This window comes from Nyctibius grandis, chromosome 5 (genome assembly GCF_013368605.1).
Source record: "Nyctibius grandis isolate bNycGra1 chromosome 5, bNycGra1.pri, whole genome shotgun sequence".
NCBI classification, from domain to species: domain Eukaryota; kingdom Metazoa; phylum Chordata; class Aves; order Nyctibiiformes; family Nyctibiidae; genus Nyctibius; species Nyctibius grandis.
Window position 1 is genome coordinate 15,930,320 of NC_090662.1, and position 21,603 is coordinate 15,951,922.

General features: G+C 44.7%; 1 protein-coding gene across 5 annotated transcripts in view; it reads left to right on the forward strand.

Annotated features, from left to right (window-relative positions):
- Positions 1–21,603, forward strand: part of PUS7 (pseudouridine synthase 7) — a 47,254-nt gene that overhangs the window by 8,027 nt on the left and 17,624 nt on the right. The window contains exons 1-6 of one of the 5 annotated variants that reach the window (XM_068402440.1): positions 11,554–11,641; positions 12,869–13,016; positions 14,670–14,748; positions 18,380–18,858; positions 20,632–20,728; positions 20,838–20,939. In XM_068402440.1, coding sequence (XP_068258541.1) covers positions 18,494–18,858; positions 20,632–20,728; positions 20,838–20,939 — 564 coding nt within the window. In that variant the 5' untranslated portion in view covers positions 11,554–11,641; positions 12,869–13,016; positions 14,670–14,748; positions 18,380–18,493. Of the gene's footprint in view, positions 1–11,553; positions 11,642–12,868; positions 13,017–13,049; positions 13,133–14,669; positions 14,749–18,379; positions 18,859–20,631; positions 20,729–20,837; positions 20,940–21,603 lie in introns of those variants that run through there. The other 4 variants (XM_068402444.1, XM_068402441.1, XM_068402442.1 and 1 more) reach the window with 4 other exon arrangements.

Genomic DNA, 21,603 nt, shown 5'->3' on the forward strand with positions numbered 1-21,603 from the left:
GAGCAGGAACAGGGAAAATATACAGTTGAACATTAAAAAGATACTGAATTAGGATGTCAAGGCTAGCTAAAAATAATCTGATTCTTATCTTTTTGGCTGGAAAGCACACTGTGAACTAAAAGTGACAGGAGACCAAACACTTCAAGCACAAAATTATTTCTTCACTCAATCCAAGTGGGACTTGCCATGGACACTCCCTGGAACAGTGCATTAATGCTAGTACCTGTATAACACTCACAGAATTCAGTAGGTATAGATAAAAAGATAGGCACTTGGTTCTTGCTAAGCCTCTAATCCCAGCTTTGAATAAATTTAATAGTTAACAGTTAAACCATAGCTAGAGTAAATCGTTAATTGCGTAGGTAAATTTTCCTCAGGTGGAATTTATATTGGCTGGTATGTGCACATACCTGCTAGAATAAGGGGTCCAAGAGGGAAAAGGAGACAGGGGAGTGATGCAACTCCTGTCCTTGACCAAAGGAAGGGTCATACTATGCCGTCTGCTGTCCCCAACACTAGTACCTTCATAGGTTATACTGTGGTGATGCTGTAATTCATAACAAAGAACAGACTTTCTATCTGGTGGCTCTGTCATCAGTTCTGCTTCTACATCAGCACTTCATTTGATAAATCCATGGTCTCTGTCCATTTGGTTGTTTTTGAGGTCCACTCCATATCTAGGTTTCCACTTCACTACCTCTGCTGCAGGAATTTCCCACAGTATGGCCCTTTTTGCCCCAATCTAAAATCTGAGACAAACTGTTCTGCTTCAAAAGCTGTCCAGTGTGATTGTGCCAGTAGATGCATTTGAGGATTTACTTTTCTTTTTCTGGCATTGAATTACTCCCTGCTTGAGCCTTTCCTCCTCAAACTTACAAAAAATAATAATCTGTAAGAGTGTACCATCCAGAATTATCTTCTTTGTTGTGCTCACCCCAGAGGTCTACTGACGGTTGTGCAAGTCTCCAGCTAGCTCACAGCATGCTGGAACACAGCTGTCCCAGCGAGTCTCTTTTTTGCATTGTTTGATTGAAATAGCTGTACAGAAATGGAGAAAGTAATGTGAAAACAGGGACTTAAACTGCTGTATGGTCCCTCATACTCAGGAGGTAAATGGAAAATGAATAAGTAGACAGATGAAAACAGAAATAATATCTGGCCCCCAGAATAATATCACAGCGCACATGCCATAATTCATGTTCACACCACAAAATAGGTGGGGTGGATACCAAGTAAGCAAAACATGACTTTAATTTATCCCCTTAGCTATGCAGATAAGACTAGACTCAGAGGACTTCAAGAACGTTTCCTAATATGACTTTTTCAGGATGAGATCACAAGGTATAAATTTATAAGCCATGTTTCCTCTCCTGTCCTATTTTTGGACATCAGTGACCTTGTGTAGCTCTTAACTTTTCCTCTCTCTGAGAAGAAATGGTTCAGCTTTTCACCATAGCCTAGTAATTTTACTTTTTTTGTTGTCAGGTTCAAACATGACTTCCTGAAATTTTTGTAAACGCCCACTGCAGCCAAAGACATGGGTGCAACTTGCTTAAGCAGGTCTGTGTTAGCTTTAAATGAGCCAGCTTAGGCACTACAGCAGCAGCTTGATATCAGTGACCTGTGGTTACTGTGTGCTAAATTATTGAATTAATGAATTAGTAACCTAGAAAACTAGCAAGCTACACTGCTGGATACATGCAAACTAACTAGTTCAAGTTAGCTTAAATTTGTTAATACAAGTTGTAGTTACATACGATCTGCAGAGCTGAGAACTATTTCTGTGATCTTAGACCCTAAATTACAGCCTGTCATACAGCAATACATTGCAGTCGCATTGGCCAGTAGGTCACTGAGTCGATCTGAAATTCAGGACCCAGATCCCCAGCTATTTCTCAGCCTTACATTGAAATGAAATCCAGCCACACTCGACCTTCTCCACCACCTGGTTTTGGTGGGTGGAATAAGAACTGGGCATGAAGCCAGAAAGCAGCTGTACTGGGCTCTGGTCTGGTCTCCAGTCTGGAGGAACTAAGGTACCAGGGTTAGGGTATATTGTGCAGCACAACACTTCTGTAGTTCAGAGAGGACTTGAGAAAGTTTAGACTGGTTTAGATTAATAATGAGTTTGTTGAATACTTTGTGTATAAAAATCCTTTTTTTTTTCTGAATTTAATCACTGGTTATCGTGTCTCCCCAGCAGACAGTAAAAGAGCATAGATATTTCAGATTCTTTCCCTGTTTTTCTTAAAATAGTGCATCATTAATTTCCTGTTTCTTAAGCGTTACTTTTGTGGGCGCTTTCTAGGCTTGACCTCTGGCTAAAGAAATAATCCCTATTTGTATATAGCAACAATTCACTCCATATATTTAAGCACTCAGAATTTAAACACATCTCTATTTTTACTACATCCATTCTTTAAGGAAGGTTTAATTTAATTAATGACATCATGGTACCCTAACTCTCAACTTCTGTTTGCAATGTCTGAAAACTTCGCAAAACAGCTATCTCAAAAGTTTCATGCTTGTTATCATGCTGCATTTCTGTTTGATTTCTAAGCAATAAAACAAAGACATCTATTAATCAAGACCAGACAGTTAACCACAGACACAGTTTTTTATTCAAGCAGTATTTAATTGAATTGGAAAATCAACCTTTTGTAGGGCCAAAGGTGTTGAATCTAAACAAATATATGTCAAATTGCTCTCTCCTGCATAAGTACTACAGCTTGCAACACAGTCATTTTAAAATGCCAAGAATGTTAGCACCAGAACATTTGCAAATGTTAGAAATTTTTAGTTAGGTTCTTAAAGTTTTAACTCTGCATAACTTATTCATCTCGTAACTCATTTACCCTCTTTCTAAATGATGATCTTAAGTTTTTTTTTCTGAAGTGGAAAATCATTTATTTGTACTTAGTGCAAGCAATCTAATACTCTAAAGTAATTAAAATATCTAAGTGAATCATCCCTAAAGCTACTTTAATTGCTATTCTACTCCTGTTTTAATTTTTCTATAGGATTTGTATTAATATTTTCTTAGCATATTTTCTAAGAGAACAAGGTTTATATGAAGGGTTCGTCCCTATCTGATTTTTTTTTTTTATTAATTGTCCAATTTCAGATGAAGCTGGCAGAAGGTTAGAAGTCTCAAAGTTACTATGAGGATAGTAAGGATAGACACTGTTAATGTCTCCATTGACAGCAAGGGAAGGAGAACTCAGGAGCCTTCTACTCTGTTTGGCAGGAGTTGCTTCATCCTCACCAGTGAGTCAACCCATTCTCCTACTGTGGTCCAGGCAACAAGCTGGAAAAGGGCAAGCAGAGGACAAAGGTGGCATCTAGAATGATGTACAAATTAATTAGAAATATTACAAGGTGGGGGGAAAGCATTTGAGATATAGAAGGGTGTGAAGGATATTGGAAGGAAGTGCAGGGGGCAAAGAGGAAGACTGGGAGAATAAGAGTGCCACTAAGAGTGGCACCAGAACTTAACAAACCTGTGCAAAGAACAGTCTATCCACAGAGGAGTGCGTTGTGCACAGGAAAGTTGCTGTGTAGTAACTGGCCACCTATGGCTGCTGTGTGATGTTGCAGTGCAGCAGTGAGCCACAGTGTTTCTGTGAAGGTTGTTTACTTAGCGTGGCTATCATGATTTTCAAACGGGACTTCCATACCACACTGGAGAGAGCTTTTCACACTTTCTCAGTTTGTAAGGGGCAGTTCCAGACCCTAGTGTAGAGGGGAGTGTAGAGCCAAATAGCTGCTGATTAATGCCTTATGTTTCGTGCCTGATTAATTTTATGGATTACAGTGAATAAAAGGCTAATTTATCTCCTAAAGCATATATTGATATAAATGTGATTGCTTTTCTGCACTACCTAACTTTGGTTAATGAAGTGTTGCTTGAACGTGTTGTGTTTCTGGCATGTTCTGACTGTATCAATAATGTCTTTGTGTGGCCTGAACTTCCTATTCACTACAAATGGGTGAACAGCAATAAGCAGTTCAACAAACAGATATTTCTTAAGCTATCAAACTTAAAGCCTGATTAACCTAAAGAGGAGTGCAATCAGACCTGCCAACTGTAGACAATAAACACTTTTATAAAATGCAGAATGGCTTACAAGTCAAATACAACTGAAAAGTTAGGTTGAACTGCAACTCAGTTGTAATTTATGGAAACATTAATACACAAAAGAATTAAGGCAGCACCCGTATCAACTGCCTGCTTTTCTGCTTTCTTCTCTTTTCCCTTCCTGCTTCTTTCATGCATGGCACAACACACTACAGGCATACAAAAAGAGAGGGCTGCAGGGTTCCCGGAATCGTTCCAGTTAACTCTTCATGTGTGACTGCTAACTTCTGTGCATAGAGATTAGAGAGAGACTTGAAGAGTTTTTAATGTCTTACTAAGAAGCTGAAGCAGCAGCAGAGCAAGAAGTAGGTGTTCATTGCTCCATGCAGAGGCCTGAACATGCACAGCTACTGTCCCTGTGAGTTTGGCCTTTCACTTTAGCTTCTACCTGTAAGAAATTCTTCTGAAATTCTTGGGTCTATGTGCACTTACACCTGAATTTGAAAAGATAAAGTAATTTCCTTAGTTACTTTTTCCCCATAATCTCCATTCTTGCAAGCTGCATTTTCTGTTCCTTCCTCTTTTCCTGCAGTAATTCAGAATTCTATACTGAAATTTCAATATAATGTTATGTGCTGCACATTTCCATTTGGTTTTCCATGGCAGCATGTGCGTGCTGAGGCTAGACAGGAAAATGCTTAGGCTTTCCAACATGGAGCCTCAGACGACAGTGACAGTCTGGTCATTTTTTGTGTCTATGTGGTAGAAGCAGACCCCACCACCACCTTCTACTTCTACAGCATAAGGCCATCAATAACAACTGTGTCATGTTGGAATTTTTACCCTGACCCACACCCACAGGTAGCAGGCAAATATTGATTAACAACAGAAAAAATTCACAATATATTATTTTGTTAATTTAGATACTATTTTTAAGAAAGGTGTCTTACTCTAGGAGAAAGCAGTATGGCTGTCAGTGAAACAGTTATCAGGGAACAGAAAATAGAAAGCTGAGTTTATTAGTCAAGGCTGTCTGTCTTTCATAGCAATTCATCAAATACATGCATATTTTGGAAGCCCCAGAATGATAACAAGGTGTCTTTTCACTCTTGGAAGAGGAAAGTGTCCTTTGAAGGATACAATGGTGCTTTTCAGAAGACCAGTGACTGTGCAACATGTCTGTCAATGGAAGGCTCGTTTCAGAGCAAACCTTGACTAACATTACTGATTGACTACAATCCTTGTTGCATGAAAAAATCTGTAAATATCACCTCTTTAATATGAGTAAAAATCAGGGGAAAAGCCAAATAAATTGCTCAAGCAACCACTTTTTGAATGGTGTCTGTTGAACCACACTCCTCCCTCACCACAAGTTAAGGGGAGGAGGGAAGCGAACTGTCTGGACTTGAGCATTGAGGGCTTGCTTGTCTGAGTTACCCCAGATGAAACTGTGAGTGGCCAACGGGACTGCAGCCAAAAACACTTCACCTCTCCTCCCCCCCCCTGTTTTTCCTATGCCACTCCAACACACAGTTTCCACAGAAACAGAGTAGCATGAATGCTACAGGTTTTGGGTGCCTTTCTGCAGAAATAAATGTTTTTTTAACAAAAGAATCTGAATACAGTGTTGACTAATTAACACCTCATTTGGGTGAAAAGCTTTATTAGAGTTTAGTTTCAGAGGTTATCCAGATACTAAAAATCATATTTGGAATTCCTCTCTCAAGATTTTAAACCTTGTGTAGTAACTCCATGTATTGCATGACTATCTGGCAGCAGAAATATGAAACTAATATTCTGTTTTATCACTTGGTTTAGGGCTTTTTCAGATTTCTTTTTCCTTCACTATTCATCAGCAACATTGGCAAGTGTGTGACACAGGGAACAGAATCAAGCAAACCACTCTATCAGCCCACTATACGGCTTCCACCATGTCCCACAGCCAAGATTAGACTCAAAGCAGAATCTTCCCTAACACTTATTTTGTAATTACAAGGTAATTTTGTACACTGAAAAAATACAGTGAAGGTGGTTGCTCTTAGAACACACTCCATGTTACCAGCTGACCACCGAGCAGGTACCTGAGAGACCAGGTTCACTGAAAGGCATACTCTAAGTTTGCCACTGAGCCAGTCTCCTTACAGACCTTCCAAATGCCTGTAAATAATTTCCCTGACAGAAAAATGTTGTCATGCCAGTCACTAAGCTCAATGGCAAGCACCTCTCGCTCCACATAACAGGCAAATTTTGCTGAGATATTTTCAGGATTCTGGTCCTCATCCTGAGCTGCACAGGAGAGCGTATTTGTGTGCTCCCAGCACCAATGCACTGGCCCAGTGAATGCCCAGCTAAGCAAGCTGCTGTGAAATGATGCTGTGGTGGAATACGTTCCTATTACCTATTTCCTGTTTGAAATCATGAGTGTTTACTGTACTCCTTCTAGACAGTAGTCTGGAGTTAACTGTCCTCCTTTTGTCAAGCAGCCAGGAGGACCCAGGGATTCCTTTTGCCAGCGCTAATCAGTTTGGACAACTCCATAGTGAATGAAGGATCAATAGTATCTCCAGACAGCAGGAAAGAGAAGGGTGACAGAAGGTGGAGGATTGCCTGTATTCTGCATTTTATTGTCCACAAACTACATGAAGAATTAGGCATGTAAAGAGGGAATACTACAATGTGGCTACAGCTTAGAAGTTAACCAAATGCAGGTGTCAGGATTTTCTGTGTGGATGATGGGGAATGAGATTTTAAAGTCATTCACAGCTATGAGTAAAAAAAACCCACAGGTATTGCCATAATCCATTTTAGTTTCATGTCTGTCAATCTTTGACATGAATGCTGTGACTTCTAAAGTGTTTTTAGTGACCAGATGCAGTCGTACTGAGAACAACAGGCATTTTACCAGGAGCTTAATAGGGGACAAAATTTCACACTGATAACAGTGATCAAAGGCAGCCAAAAAAACTAATGGAAAACCCAGTGTGATCGCAGGCACAGGCACAGGCACAGGCACAGGCAAGGCAGGCATATAAAGAGCACAGTCTGCTACCCTGCGGGCCAGTGCTTGAGCAGCATGAGCTGCAGGATAGCTCATTTTCTCCCTCCACCTTTGCAGCCTTCCACTTTTCCTCCTGCCTGTGAGGCTGCAGCTTTGCTGCAGGAAATGGTCCCACCCAGCATCACTCAGCATCCTCACTCTTCCATGGCCCTTGTGAGTGCTAGCAGCTCATACTTCAAGCTCTGTGTCCTCTCTCAGCTCTTTTCCTCCTCCCATGCATGTGGCACTATCCCAAATACACAGAAAGGTCTTTCAGCCCTTCCAAGATAATTGAGGGTGGGGGCAGAAATCATAGAATCATAGAATGGTTTGGGTTGGAAGGGACCTTAAAGATCATCTAGTTCCAACCCCCCTGCCGTGGGCAGGGCTACCTTCCCACTAGACCAGGTTGCTCAAAGCCCCATCCAATCTGGCCTTGAAAAGCTCCAGGGAGGGGGCACCCACAGCTTCTCTGGCAGAAATATATAATTATTCCCCCAGCTCAGATTCCTATTTCTTGTAATACTTGCTCTTTACTGTCTTTGCAAAAATCGAACGCTGCCACTCAGAGATACTTGATCTGTGGGCGATAACATCCTGTTTTGTCTACACTGCTGCAAAGCTTTACAACATCCCTGAATCAAACTTATAACAGTGAAAAAAAGGTACAAAAAGAAAATGTATTTCCCAGTTACCTCCCAATTCTATGGTTAAGGTTTTACTTAATCTTCTACAGTCACATACATTCTTAATTTAAAATTACCCTGTCCAGCACAGTAACTGACAATTTGTTTACAGCTACCTTTATATCATTAATTTTTTAGAGAGGAACAGACTTGGTCAAAAAAACCCCAGTCCTCTCTGCGTAACACTCTCACTGTCTATCCAGATAAGATGCTTTTCCACCTATCTCCTATTGCAGACTAATTGACCAAGGGATTTGGAGAGATTAATTTGAAAAATAAGCAGCTTTTCATTTTAAAAAAGGAATGGGGAAGGGAAAAGGGGAAGAATCAACTTAAAGGTGATGGCCTATTAAAGCGCTATAAACCTTGATAATCTGTGTTCTCTGAAAACCATTTTTTGTCATTATTTTGGAAATCTGTATGATTCTTTTTGGACTGTTTTCAACGTACTTCAAAGAACCTCCTCACTGAAATTACTTACCTTGTGCATTAGTTATCTATCTCAAAAAAAACCCAGTTTTTTTAATAATACTGTACTTTGAGATTTTGCATGGCAATGAATTATCACCTCCACTTTTTGCTTCATGCAAGGCTTCAAAATAAGCATCAGAAATGCAAACAACCTACATATGAAAAATACATTAGGCTTTTAATAGTTCTTTCATTTTAATTCTCTGTGGTGCTATTAGTGACAGGTAAAAATCAGACCAGTTAAGTGCAGCTGGTGCAAAGAAGTGTAAAATTACAACTTATCTTCTTGATTGTCTGTGCCCCTGGGAGGCATGAAACTGAAGAACAGTGAGTGCAGTTATTGCTGCTCTATTTTGTTAGTTTTTTCTACAGAGTGGGAACAGCTCAACTTTGTACCTTTGGGTTTTCGAGGAGCATCTTTGGAGGAGACTGACTCAACATGCTTCTCACTCATGTTCTCTTCCTAGCCAGATTTATGCTCCCATCTGCCAATATGTGCTATCCTGATTTCCCCTCCTGGGGAGCCTGAGAGTAGGAAGAGCATTATAAACTCATTACAGGCCATAACTATGGTCAGTCATATTTTTTTTCCACAAAACAAACTTCCTTCAGGTTGCATTAAATAAAGTTTCTATGGGAACGTACTGATATTCACATTTTAATTGAGATTAAAAAAATATTTTAATGATACCACCTGATGGGTATATGAGACCATTTATGATAGAGTATTTTTAATTGTTAAACCAACCAGAGGAAAAAAATCAAGCTGAAATTGCAACCATATCATTATTTTCTTATTATATTTTACACTATACTTCTGTATGTATAAGGAGCACTTGACTAATAGAAGGAAAAAGTGGTGATGACTGCGTGCCCTTTGCCAGCCCACACTTGGAAAGCATATTAGGGGTAAACCGTAACAGAAGGTGACTGAGCATGCCATTGTTTAAGTACTGACAGTCTCTGCTTGCCAGAATGGCTCAGTTTTATCTCAGGAGCGGAACTTGAGATTCCCTTCTTCCAGCCCCTGAACCATAGGAAGGATGGTCTTAAGGATCTTGTCTGTAGATTCTCAGACATAGGCAAATAGTTCTTTAATATGTCGGAGATCGCTTACTGGTATTGAGAAAGGAGTAACAAACTTTGCTGAATATATTAGAAAACTTGAGAAATGCATAGTAATCGTCTTATTAGCTATTTACCTTGTGGTAGCACCTGCAGGTCCTTCAAAATGCTGCTTCTTCACTGTATGAGGCACTTCATACCACTCCAAATTCTATTCAGTCCAAGCTGATGGTAATGGATGATAGACGAATATAGTCAACAGGGAGAACTACCAGTAGGGTAATTATCATACCAAGCACAGGTTGTAACATACAATCTACTTAATTACTGACGAGGATTTTGTAGACAGGGAGAGACTTAATGTAGGAATTTGGAGGAGGAAAAATAAGTATTTTAGGGAACTTCTCCTGCACAAGATGAAGGAAGCAAAAAGTTATATGAGAAAAAAAAGTTGGGCTGATGCATGTTAGAAGCCTTGCCGAAGGATCCCCCCAGCCAGATATTTTCAGCCAGATAGTATGTCTTTGCCTGGAAGAGGTGAAGGAACTACCTTCCAACATCTACATACCACGGCTATAGTAATTGGTCAGATGACAGCCATGTTCAAATGATGCATAGCTCTTTTTGTATTTCCCCTACCACCGAGACAGCCTGGGAGCTGGACAATAGTAGTCCTGGCTCTGGATTCCTCAGCGATGATACAGGCTGCAACAGGACCATATTCTGCCTCGTCCATCGCGAATGTCTATCACTGTTTCCACTCCACTGTTGACCTGTTCACAGGAGCACATTAAACCCGTTCCTGATACCCCTGCTGGTTTCTAGGAGGTTATTTAAAGTGTGAAGGGTGGACAGAGGGTAAACTAAAGCTCTGTGATAAAGACAAAGCTTTGATCCCCTAGTACTTGATAAAATAAATCTCTGTGGATCCATCTCAGCTCAGAACTAAGGATAGCCACAGATCTTTGCCCCTTCGTTTCTACCTGAAACATGCATTTCCTTGATGTGATCTTTTATAAGCTCGCCATAGAGCAATGCGTGCGTACGTGGGATTTTTTACATCCAAACCAAAGCACTTTATTGTGTTACCTCCCCTCTTAGAGTCGAATAAGAAAGTAAGTACAAGGGATGACAAAATAAGTAAGCCATATATTCATAGCAGTTGTAGTCTCGTCATATACAAGTTTGATGAACAGAATACAACTAGAGAATGACAAGTACGGGAAACTAAAGAGTGGCATTAATGGCATGGCAAAGAGGAAGTCTAAGGCTGGCTAGGATTAAAATATGACACAAAGGGCCTTAAAAGTAAAGACAAATCATAGTTGTTGAAGTTAGTGAAAAGACATTCTTTGCACCACTGCTTAAAATAGAAAAGAGGGAAGGCGACATTCTGACAATGTCAGAAAAGACTCATAGTGCAGGTCCAGCCTGGTTTTATTTTGTTTTAAAATGGTAGCACGATTTGCATAGATATGGTGCAGGTTTTCAAATGCCACTCGAACATGCCAGTGTCCAGGGACTACTGTTCAAGTAGCACAATCTGCTTCAAATGTTAGGAGAGATGAGGAAGGCCCTGTCCTGTATACATCACTCCCTGATTTGGCTATAGCTGTATGTTGGAAATTAAACTTTTTCTGTTGAGTTACTGTTCTTTTGTAAATTCTTGTCTGCTTCCCCTAGATGCTTCAAACTGTATTGTACTGTCAAAGGCAGCTTCAGCAGCCCCGAGCTGACGTACGCGTGCCCAAGAGCAGCCCCTCGGTGGTACCACCTCCTCCCCCCTCGCCCCCGCCGCCTCGCCCGCACCCATCGCGCCCTCGCTGGAAGCCGCCGGGGCTGCCGCTCCCCGCGCCGCACCCGTGCGGCTGGCCCGGCCTGGAGGCTCTTCAATTAAACACGATGTCGCTGTCGCAAGGCGCCCTGCTAACGGCACCTCGCCGCGACGGCACCTCCCTCCTTCCGCGTTAGGAGCCAGCCCGGCGGCCAGCGCCGGGGGTTATTCGCCGCCTTCCCTGCGGGAGGCGCGGCCGAGCCCCGGGCCGCAGAGCGGCGGCTCTGCGGAGGTCGGCCGGGGCGCGGAGGCGCTGCCGCCCGCAAATGGCTGCGGCGGGCGTGAGCAGTCCCGGCCGGGCCGCGCTGGGCCGGGCCGCAGCGACGGCGAGGCCGTCCGGGGGCGGGGGCAGGCAGGAGGCCGCCTCCGCACACGCGGGGCTGGGGCGGGCCCGCGCCGCTCGCTCCCGTCGCCGCCGCCTCCTTCGCCGCGGCGCTGGCGCCTGGCCCGTCCTTACGTGCGGGCTTGCGGTAAGTGGCACCCCCCCGTCCCCGGATCCTGCCTGGCGGCGGGCCGAGGCGCGCCCTCCCCCGGCAGCCGCGGCTGCCCAGGGCTCCTCGGCGGGCAGGCGGCCGCCGCGGCCTCCGTGGCGGGGCTGGCTCCCAGCTCCCGCTCCCAGCCCGGGCGCGGGGCCAGCGCGGCGGGGGCTGGCGGCCTCGGGGCAACTTTTCCCCCGGCTTGCACCGCGCTTTCCCCGGCCCGCTCCGGGGCTCCCGCGGCGGGCGAGCGGGCGGCAGGCGCGTGGTGCCGGGACGCCAGCGGCAGCCCTTTGCTCCTGCTGCCGCCGCCTCCTCCCGCCCGCCCCAGCCCCTTCGCTTGCTCTGGCCCCGCGCTGGCAGCCTCGGGGCGGGCAGCGGCAGAGCCGGGCCGCGGGACCTGCCGCCGCTCCTCCGGCCGGGCCCTCCCGGAGCGTTGCCCGCTGCGGCTGCCCGACCCTCCGCGCCTGCCCCAAACCCCCGCGTCGGTGCCGGGCGGCTGCCGGCTTCACGGCCCGCACGGCCGGGAGACGCTTCCCGCACCGCGCGGCTTCCCCGCTGCCCTCTGCGCGCCCCGCCTGAAGGGGCTGCCCTCGGGCGCTGCTGTATCATCGCGCCCTCTCATCGCTCGCCTGTTAATCCGATCTGCCTCCTCTCATGAGAAACCAGCTTCGTGCCCGGCGCTGGTGTGCGCCTACTCTTATTTATTCTTTTAAGTGGGCAGTACCCCGTAGCCCCCACCAGCCTGTGTGTCTGCCTGTACCACGCCAGAAGTAGTCGCTCAGCGTTTCTTGCTGGGGAAAATCAAGCCCTTTATTTGTAATAGTAAATTCAGCCTCTGCTGAAATATGGTCTCTGTTGAAGTTGCTGTGGTATGCGGATTCTGGCTTTTATGGAAACACCTGTTTGCTAGGAAAGGGACCGAGACGACTGAGCAGCTGTCAGAAAATAACAGGCGCCCCTCACTAGCGATGTGGACAAGTGAGGCAGTGTGTGCCCCACTCACTTCAACTTGCTCCTTCAAGTAATTGTCCTGCAGAAATTTTCCCAGATGACGGCCACCCGTTGGCACAGGACAGTACTTTGTTGTATGGGAGTCATTCCTCTGCTGTGAGAATAGGCCACATCTGACAACTTTGCAGTATTTGTGGCCAGCGTTGAATTCTTTTAATCCATTTTATTTTAGAAACACGAGATTTGTCTTGTAACTTCCTTTGTCAGGTGTCTCAGAGGATTTCACTGTGCCGAGTGGTGTCTTGTTCGCCGTGCGAAGATATTCACAAGCCATCTAAAAGCCTTTTCCATGTCACTGCTTTATAACCTGGGCTCCATAAATTTGGGAAGATAGGAGAAGAATCTGGAAATGCTGGTGAATTGCTTCTCTTGGCTATGATTTTTTTATTTTTTTTTTCTTTTTAAAGAAGGATTTTCTGTACTTTTGTTTTTATTTGAAGCCAAACTGAAATTGGTGCTTTGTGCTTGAAGGTACATTGCTTGGCTAATTGTTCTGCATTCTTCTGTGTGTTTTGTCACTCTTCTCTTCAGGCATCACATACACTTTTTTATAAGTCTCTCCTTATTTCCCTTTTGTCCGTTCTTTTTTTTCTAGCGTCCATTTTCAGTTCTTCATTTAAGCAAAACATTTTAGATGTTTCTAAAACAGTTGTTCCCACCTCTTTACCGTAAGCGTGTGACCTCTGCAACGGAAAGTCCAGTCAATGAAATCAGCAGGGGCTAACAGCTAACTGGTAACAGTTAGTTAACAACCTGGCACGTGGTGATTATCGAGTTAGTAATAGTCTTCCTTTAAAAATATATGCTTTAAAATGAAATAAAATATACAGGATGATGTGTGTAGCTCTAAAATACTGCTCTGTGCCTAGATTAATTTCTTAGTGACAGTTGAATCCTATGAATTTAGAAACTTGCCTGTTGTTGTGGGCAAAACTGTCTTGACTCGGGGGATTTAATTTAATGTATTGCCCATTAGCATAAACTTCTAATTACTGATTTGGCTAGTGAGGTACAAAGAAGACAACCAGTTAAACAAACGTGGAGAAAACTCCTTTCCTTCTTGCACAGGCTCAGCTTCACTCCAGACACCTCCCCTGCTCTGCTTTCCTGTCTCCACTCCCCTGGTTGTCCCTACAGGTTACACTCTGTCCCTTGGGCGAGGCAGCGGTAGTACAGGACGTAGGAACTGCTGCGTGGAGATTTCTTTCTGCTGCTCCTTCTTTCTCATTTCTTCTGCTCCCATGTGGGCCCCGCCACAGGCCACAGTCCCTTCAGGGATATCCCTGCCCCGGCGTGGGCAGCTCCACTGGCTGCAGTCCCCTCAGGGATGTCCCTGCTCTGGTGTGGAGAGCCTCATTCCAAGAGTGCATCTCTAGCCACAGTCCCAACACTGTCCCCTTCCCCATGCCTCCCCCCCCATGTCTTTTTTAGTGTGCTGTCACACGCCTCCTCCTGTGCTTCCCATTGCACTTTCTGCCGCCAGCAGCTCCTCCCTTTCGTAAATAAGCCGGAGCAGAGGCACCACATGCTCATCTGATGAGCTGGAGTTTTGGCACGTGATGGGTTTGGTCCATTATGGAGCCAGCTGGAACTGGCCATGACCAGTATAGGGCAGCTGGTGGCCTCCTCCCATGCAGCCCTCTGTGACCAAAACCTGCGATTTGTCCCCAAACCAGCAGTGTGCCAGTTGGGTGATGCTGGGAGGAAGGTCCTGTTGTTGCCTAATTACAGGAACTCCGGTCTCCATTCATAAACACAGAAATCAAACTTCTCTGCTGTAGCTTGCTAAATAGCAATATTGTGTTATGTCACTAGGTTGGTTACACTTTTACAATTATATTTGTTATTAACTTGTCCGTCTGAGTAGTTGTGTCTGCTCCTATATAACTACTGATACCTGGGTTCAGAGGCAGCCGGTTTCTGTAATGATCACATTCATACGTGGTTTCATAGTTGGGTTTTTTTGCCTAAAACTTTCTCAAAGAGTTAGTTTTCCACTGTTTTTCAGATCTGAAGGTACTAGTTCTGCTGATGCAAAGGTGGCAGCTCAGGTTGCCAGGGAAGAGTCAGAGCTCTGCTCCACCAGCGTGAGTAGTCATGTTCTTCTCGGAGATCATTTCACTTCCTTGTTTTGTTTGTCACTCATTCAATGAGTTTTGTTGTCTAATCCCTCTTATCTTTTGGTCTGAATTGCTGCCACCTTGAGTTCTGTGTGGGATTGTGCGTGTTAGAAGAGATCACAGAATCACACAGGATCACAGAATCAACCAGGTTGGAAGAGACCTCAGGGATCATCGAGTCCAACCGTTGCCCTGACACCACCCTGTCAACTAGACCATGGCACTGAGTGCCATGTCCAGTCTTTTCTTAAACACATCCAGAGATGGTGACTCCACCACCTCCCTGGGCAGCCCATTCCAATGTCTAATAACCCTTTCTGTAAAGAAATTCTTCCTAATGTCCAACCTGAACCTCCCCTGGCGAAGCTTGAGGCTGTGCCCTCTTGTCCTATCGCTAGTTGCCCGGAGAGGAGGCCAACTCCCACTTCACTACAACCTCCCTTCAGGTAGTTGTAGACTGCAATAAGGTCACCTCTGAGCCTCCTCTTCTCCAGGCTAAATAACCCCAGCTCCCTCAGGTGTTCCTCATAGGTCAGACCCTCCAGACCCTTCACCAGCTTGGTCGCCCTCCTCTGGACTCGCTCCAACACCTCAACATCTTTCTTGAAGTGCGGGGCCCAGAACTGGACACAGTACTCAAGGTGCGGCCTCACCAGTGCCGAGTACAGAGGGATGATCACTTCCCTAGACCAGCTGGCTACACTATTCCTAATAGAGGCCAGGATGCCATTGGCCTTCTTGGCCACCTGGGCACACTGCTGGCTCATGTTTAGCTGGCTGTCGATCAGCACCCCCAGGTCTCTTTCCACCGGGACGCTTTCTAACCACTCTTCCCCCAGCCTGTAGAGCTGCATGGGGTTGTTGTGGCCGAAGTGTAAGACCTGGCACTTGTTCTTCTTGAACCTCATGCCGTTGGTCTCGGCCCATCTATCTAACCTGTCCAGATCCCTCTGCAGGGCCTTCCTACTCTCCAGCAGATCGACACTCCCACCCAGCTTGGTGTCATCTGCAAATTTGCTGAGGGTGCACTCAATCCCTACGTCTAGATCATCTATAAAGATATTGAACAGCACTGGCCCCAGAACTGAGCCCTGGGGAACACCGCTAGTGACCGGCCGCCAGTTGGACTTTGCCCCATTCACCACCACTCTCTGGGCTCGGCCATCCAGCCAGTTTTTAACCCATTGAAGAGTCCACCCATCCAAGCCCCGGGCAGCCAGTTTGTCTAGGAGGATGCTGTGGGAGACAGTGTCGAATGCCTTACTAAAGTCTAGATAGACTACATCCACAGCCCTGCCCTCATCTACTAAGCGGGTCACTTTGTCATAGAAGGAGACCAGGTTGGTCGAGCAGGACCTGCCTTTCATGAATCCATGTTGGCTGGCCCCGATGCCCCGATTGTCCTGCATGTGCCATGTAATGGCACTCAGGATTATCTGTTCCATCACCTTGCCTGGCACCGAGGTCAGGCTGACAGGCCTATAGTTCCCTGGATCGTCCTTCCGACCCTTCTTGTAGATGGGCGTTACATTTGCTAATTTCCAGTCAGCTGGAACTTCTCCAGTTAACCAGGACTGCCAGTAGATAATAGAGAGTGGTTTGGCAAGTTCATTTGCCAGTTCCTTCATTACTCTGGGGTGAATCCCATCCGGGCCCATAGCCTTGTGGGTGTCCAGCTGGCACAGCAGGTCACTAACCATCTCCTCCTGGATCATGGGAGGTTCACACAGCCCCCCATCCCTAACTTCAGGCTCTGGGGGCCGAGTCTCCTGAGGACAACCAATCTTGACATTAAAGACCGAGGCAAAGAAGGCATTGAGCACCTCTGCCTTTTCCTCATCCCCTGACACTACACTACCCTCCTCATTCAGCAAGTGGTGGAGGCTCTCCTTGACCCTCCTTTTGCTGTTGATGTATTTGTAAAAGCTTTTTTTGTTGTCTTTGACTGTAGCAGCCAAATCGAGCTCTAATTGAGCTTTGGCCCTTCTAATCTTCTCCCTACACGACCTGGCCACGTCCCTATAGACCTCCTGAGTTACCCGACCCTTCTTCCAGAGCAAATAGGCTCTCTTTTTTTCCTTAAGTTCTAGTCTAAGTTCCCTGTTTAACCAGGCTGGTCTTTTTCCCCGACGGCTTGTCTTCCTACACACCGGGACAGCCTGCTCCTGAATATTTAGCAATTCCCTTTTGAAGCATGTCCAGCCTTCCTGGACTCCTTTGCCCTCCAGGACCGATTCCCAAGGGACTCGGTCCACCAGCCTCTTAAACAGGCTAAAGTCAGCCCGCCGGAAATCTAAGGCAGAAGTTCTACTCTTGCCCCTCCTTACTTCCCCCACTATCGAAAACTCTTAACATTTTGTGGTCGCTACTCCCAAGACGGCCACCGACCCTCACATCTCCCACTAGTCCTTCTCTGTTCACAAACAACAGGTCAAGCAGGGCCCCTCCTCTAGTGGGCTCATTTACCACTTGCATGAGGAAGTTGTCCTCCACACATTCGAGGAACCTCCTAGATTGCTTCCTCTCTGCCATGTTGTATTTCCAGCAGACATCCGGCAAGTTGAAGTCGCCCACGAGTACAAGGGCCAGCGACCGGGCGGCTTCTGACAGCCGCTTGTAAAACTCCTCGTCCGCCTGCTCATCCTGGTTGGGTGGTCTATAACAGACTCCCACCGTAATGTCTGCCCTGCCGACCTTCCCCCTGATCTTCACCCATAAACATTCAACCTTGTCATCCTCACCATCTTCCTCAATTTCAACACAGTCCAAGCACTCCCAAACATACAGCGCTACCCCACCGCCTCTCCTGCTTTGCCTGTCCCTCTTAAAGAGCTTATAGCCATCCATAGCTGCACTCCAGTCATGAGAGTCATCCCACCACGTTTCTGTGATAGCAACCACATCATAACCTTCCTGCTGTACAGTGGCTTCTAGCTCTTCCTGTTTGTTGCCCATACTGTGTGCATTGGTGTAAACACACTTCAGCTGGGCTAGCGGCCTTGCCCCCGACGCAGGCGTGTCACCCCTAGGTTCATTTGTGGCTGCCCTGGTCTTATCCCCCTCCCCCATCGAACCTAGTTTAAAGACCTTTTAACCAGCCCTGGCAACTTCTGGGCCATAACCCTTTTCCCCTTCTGACTCAGCTGTTCCCCATCCGGCATAAGCAGGCCCGATGATGAACGTAGAAAAGGAAGAGATTTCAGGTTTGGGGGAATCGAGCCATCCTGTCTCAGTCCTTGCAAGGTGCAGTCTTGGTAGAACAAGGAATAATCAAGAGTAGTCATGTTTAACAGAAGGCTTGGGAACAAAAAGTTTCTTAGGCACTAAATTGCTATTGACAGAAGAGCTTCTGTGTGCAGGGGTGGATGCAGCTGTGGTGAGAGTTGGCAAGAGTGACGGAGGCGGTAAATGGTGGGTGTAGGATTGAATCCTGCTCGTCTGTAGCCTAACATGCATGCTGCCTTGGGTGGGTATTGAGTCCCCCTAACATCTCCCTTGTCTCTTCCCAAGTACACATTGTTTCTAGCTGTACAAAATCTTTACTTTACGTTTAACTTAAAAATGCAGAAAGTTACATGGTTTTCCTGAACTGTTGCAGGGCGCAGAGTCCTTGGAGTGAAGAGACTATGAATTGATACTGCTCTTAAGCATACAGGAAATAAGCCATTCTTCTTGCTCCTCGGGGCTTTCTATCCTACACTGTGCCTTAAACATGGAAACCGTAGAAATGAATAGTGTATCCTTGAAACGTTCTCGCTCTGAGGATGATGTGGCTAACGCAGACGAAATTAAAAGACAAAAGATCTCTGGGAAGTCTAAGACAGAGAATGACTCTGGGCAGAGCGTTGAGACTGTAGCAGAACAATGTGACAAATCTCTGCTTGAGGACACGAAAAAGGAAACAATCCCCAATGAGGAAAGTGAGGAGCAGGAAGATGAGGAACTAGAGGGCAGCGATGAAGACGGAGATCCAGAGAGCTTTGCAGACATGATGAAACATGGACTCACAGAAAGCGATGTTGGCATAACTAAATTTGTTAGCTCTCATAAAGGGTTTTCTGGAATCTTGAAAGAGAGGTAACTCTTTGTCTTCTTACGTATGTTAACTCCTTGTGTTAAGCAGGTGTTGTTCTCCATTTGCCTTTTCCGACTCACAGGATGCGACTGGATTATGTGAGGCCACTTGGGAGACTCATCGCTTTCTAATCCTAGTGCTGAGACTGAAAGAAAGAAAGGTTTAATTTGGGACTTTTCTAGGTTGTTGTTTTTTGGGTTTGTTTTTTTTCTTCTTTCCTGTCAAATGGAGATCTGAAGAAAGAAGCTGTGTATGAATAGAAACACATGATTACACTGACCTTTGCCATTTGTCTTGCTCTCTGGCAGCAGCATACAGCATAAAACCTTATGCAGTACACCCACCTTTTGTACCGCTCCTCAGTGCTGATACAAGATGCACTGGAGAATGGCATTGAAACCATCCCTCTTTGGTTTTTCTTTGCTTTTCCCTGACTTCTTTGTGCTAATGCCTTTAAACACATATATTGTCAGATGGTCCAGTAGGCTTTAAATTATAGTCTGATCAGTTGTAATGTCATTTACAAAACATAAAAGGGAATTTTATAACTCAAGGTGTGGAACTTTACATTATATACTTAATAAGATGTTTGGGTTTTAGTAGCTTTTTTTTAATGAAACTTATAGGGTTTTTAAATTAAGTAACATCTTTGAATAAAACAGAATGCAAATGCAAAAACTCCCTGAAGTGAGAATCATTGTTGCCCTGACTTAGCAAAGCAGCGAGGGATGCTTTGTTTAGACACCAAGAAGTCCCTGTTTTTAAATACTGGCTTCATATATTCATATTTTACATAGTAAAGTGATATGTACATATTATGTATGTATTCAATCTTTATGTGCAGCATTAAGCAGCTAGCATAATCCTTCACTGGGGAACAGAGTCTGTGCTGAACCTCCTGGGAAATCTGCCAGTTTTGAACCAAGGTGGCCAAAGGTAGCCGGGTGGTAGAAACGTTCATGGGCTCATGTTTTTTCTTTGATCCTAGTTTATTACACCTGTCGTTAATTTAGTCCTGCCGTTTTTATGGTACCAGTCACTAGCATGTCTAGACAGCTACAGGTAATAAGATAGAGGACACATAACGCTCCTCGGGAAGGATTTCTACCAATATGATGTATGGCTGTGCAGAGGTATGGCAAAGGGTGAGGTACAGTAGAAACATTCCCATGGTGAAGTTTTATTCATCTTTAAACATTCATAGATTAAGATTTGTTTTCTTTTTCTTACTTTTCTCCTTTACAAGCAAATGCTACTTAAAAATCATTTAGCAATTGCAACATAGACTGTTTGTGCTCTGTTCAAGTCAGGATGTTTTTATTACTGGACATAGTGACTTGATCAAAAATGTCACTGTCAGAATCTTTGTTGCTGTCACGGAGCATGCAGAGAACTGTGTATTTGAAAGATGTTCTCTGTAGTTGAATATATGTAACAGAGCTGAATTTGTCCTGCTTTCCTTAAGGAGAGGCTAACAGGCACTGCGTTCTGCAGGTTATTTGAAGTGTCAGAGTGCATTTGTGTTCACATTGTAGCAATGCAGTGGAGTCTTAATTGTCAGTAATGGCTGGGATTGAGGGTATGCATTAGTGCTCTCTGCAAGCTAGAGAGAAAATGACTCAGAATAACTACCACAGGTCTTGGGTTGTCTGCAAAGGAGTCTGCTGTGTTTAGATATGCCAGACTTCCCTCTGTGTTCTCGTGGTATCCTTCTGAGGGGTGGGAATAGGGACAATTTTTTGGTTACAATTTTAATGTGTGTTTCTTACTATCAGATACTCGGACTTTGTTGTCCATGAAATAGGCAAGGATGGACGTGTGAGCCATTTAGATGACTTCTCTGTTCCAGTGGATGATGAGGTAAATTTTGAGGTAAAGATTTGGTAATGGCTGTGCTCCTTAAGCAAAAACGTTAAAAGGCTGAAAGTTGTTCTGTGAGGGTTATTGAATGTTTGCTTTTCCCCCTCAAAATATGTATTAGGACCCATCAGAAGAAACATTTACAGTTTTGTCAGACGAAGACAAGCAGCGTTTAGAGGAGCTCCAGCTTCTTAAGAATAAGGAAACTAGTGTTGCCATAGAGGTAAAATTAATAAATGATATGAAGTTTGGGGGCGGGGTGGGGGGGAGGATGAGGGAGTGAGTGAGTGGAAGGTACGCACTTTCTAGTGCGTGTAAGGAAGGTACGCACTTTCTAGTGCGTGTAAGGTATAAGAGCAGTTTGAACATGATGCAACAGATAATACCGAAATGTTTCCAGTTTAGTGTTCAATTCTGTAAAGCCTTACAGGTATACTCAAATTCATGCACATGAGTTGTCATTTTGATTTTGGTGGGACCGTACACATGAACTCAAAATACATGTCCTAATTTCTGCGGTGTTAAAATTCTTTTGCAGTATTTTGATTTTCTGTCTAGTAGTATTTTGTAGGATAATTAAGTAAGGAGGATTAAATAAAACATCCATCCTGATGAAAGACTATTTTCAAGGTCAGTGTTTAGTGATTTAATAGAAAAGAAGATAAATATGCTCTTCTGTAACAAGAAAAATAAGAAGGTACAAAATGAAATTAAAACTTGGTATTTTTAAACATCCAAATGTTCCATGTATTTGAAGAATAACTGTTGAGCTAAACTGGGACAAAGAGATGAGTAGGATTAAGTCTCGTGATTTCAAATAAGCATTCACACATTAAATAATCTTATGTAGCTTTTTTTTTTTACTTTAATGCATGTAGAAACACTTC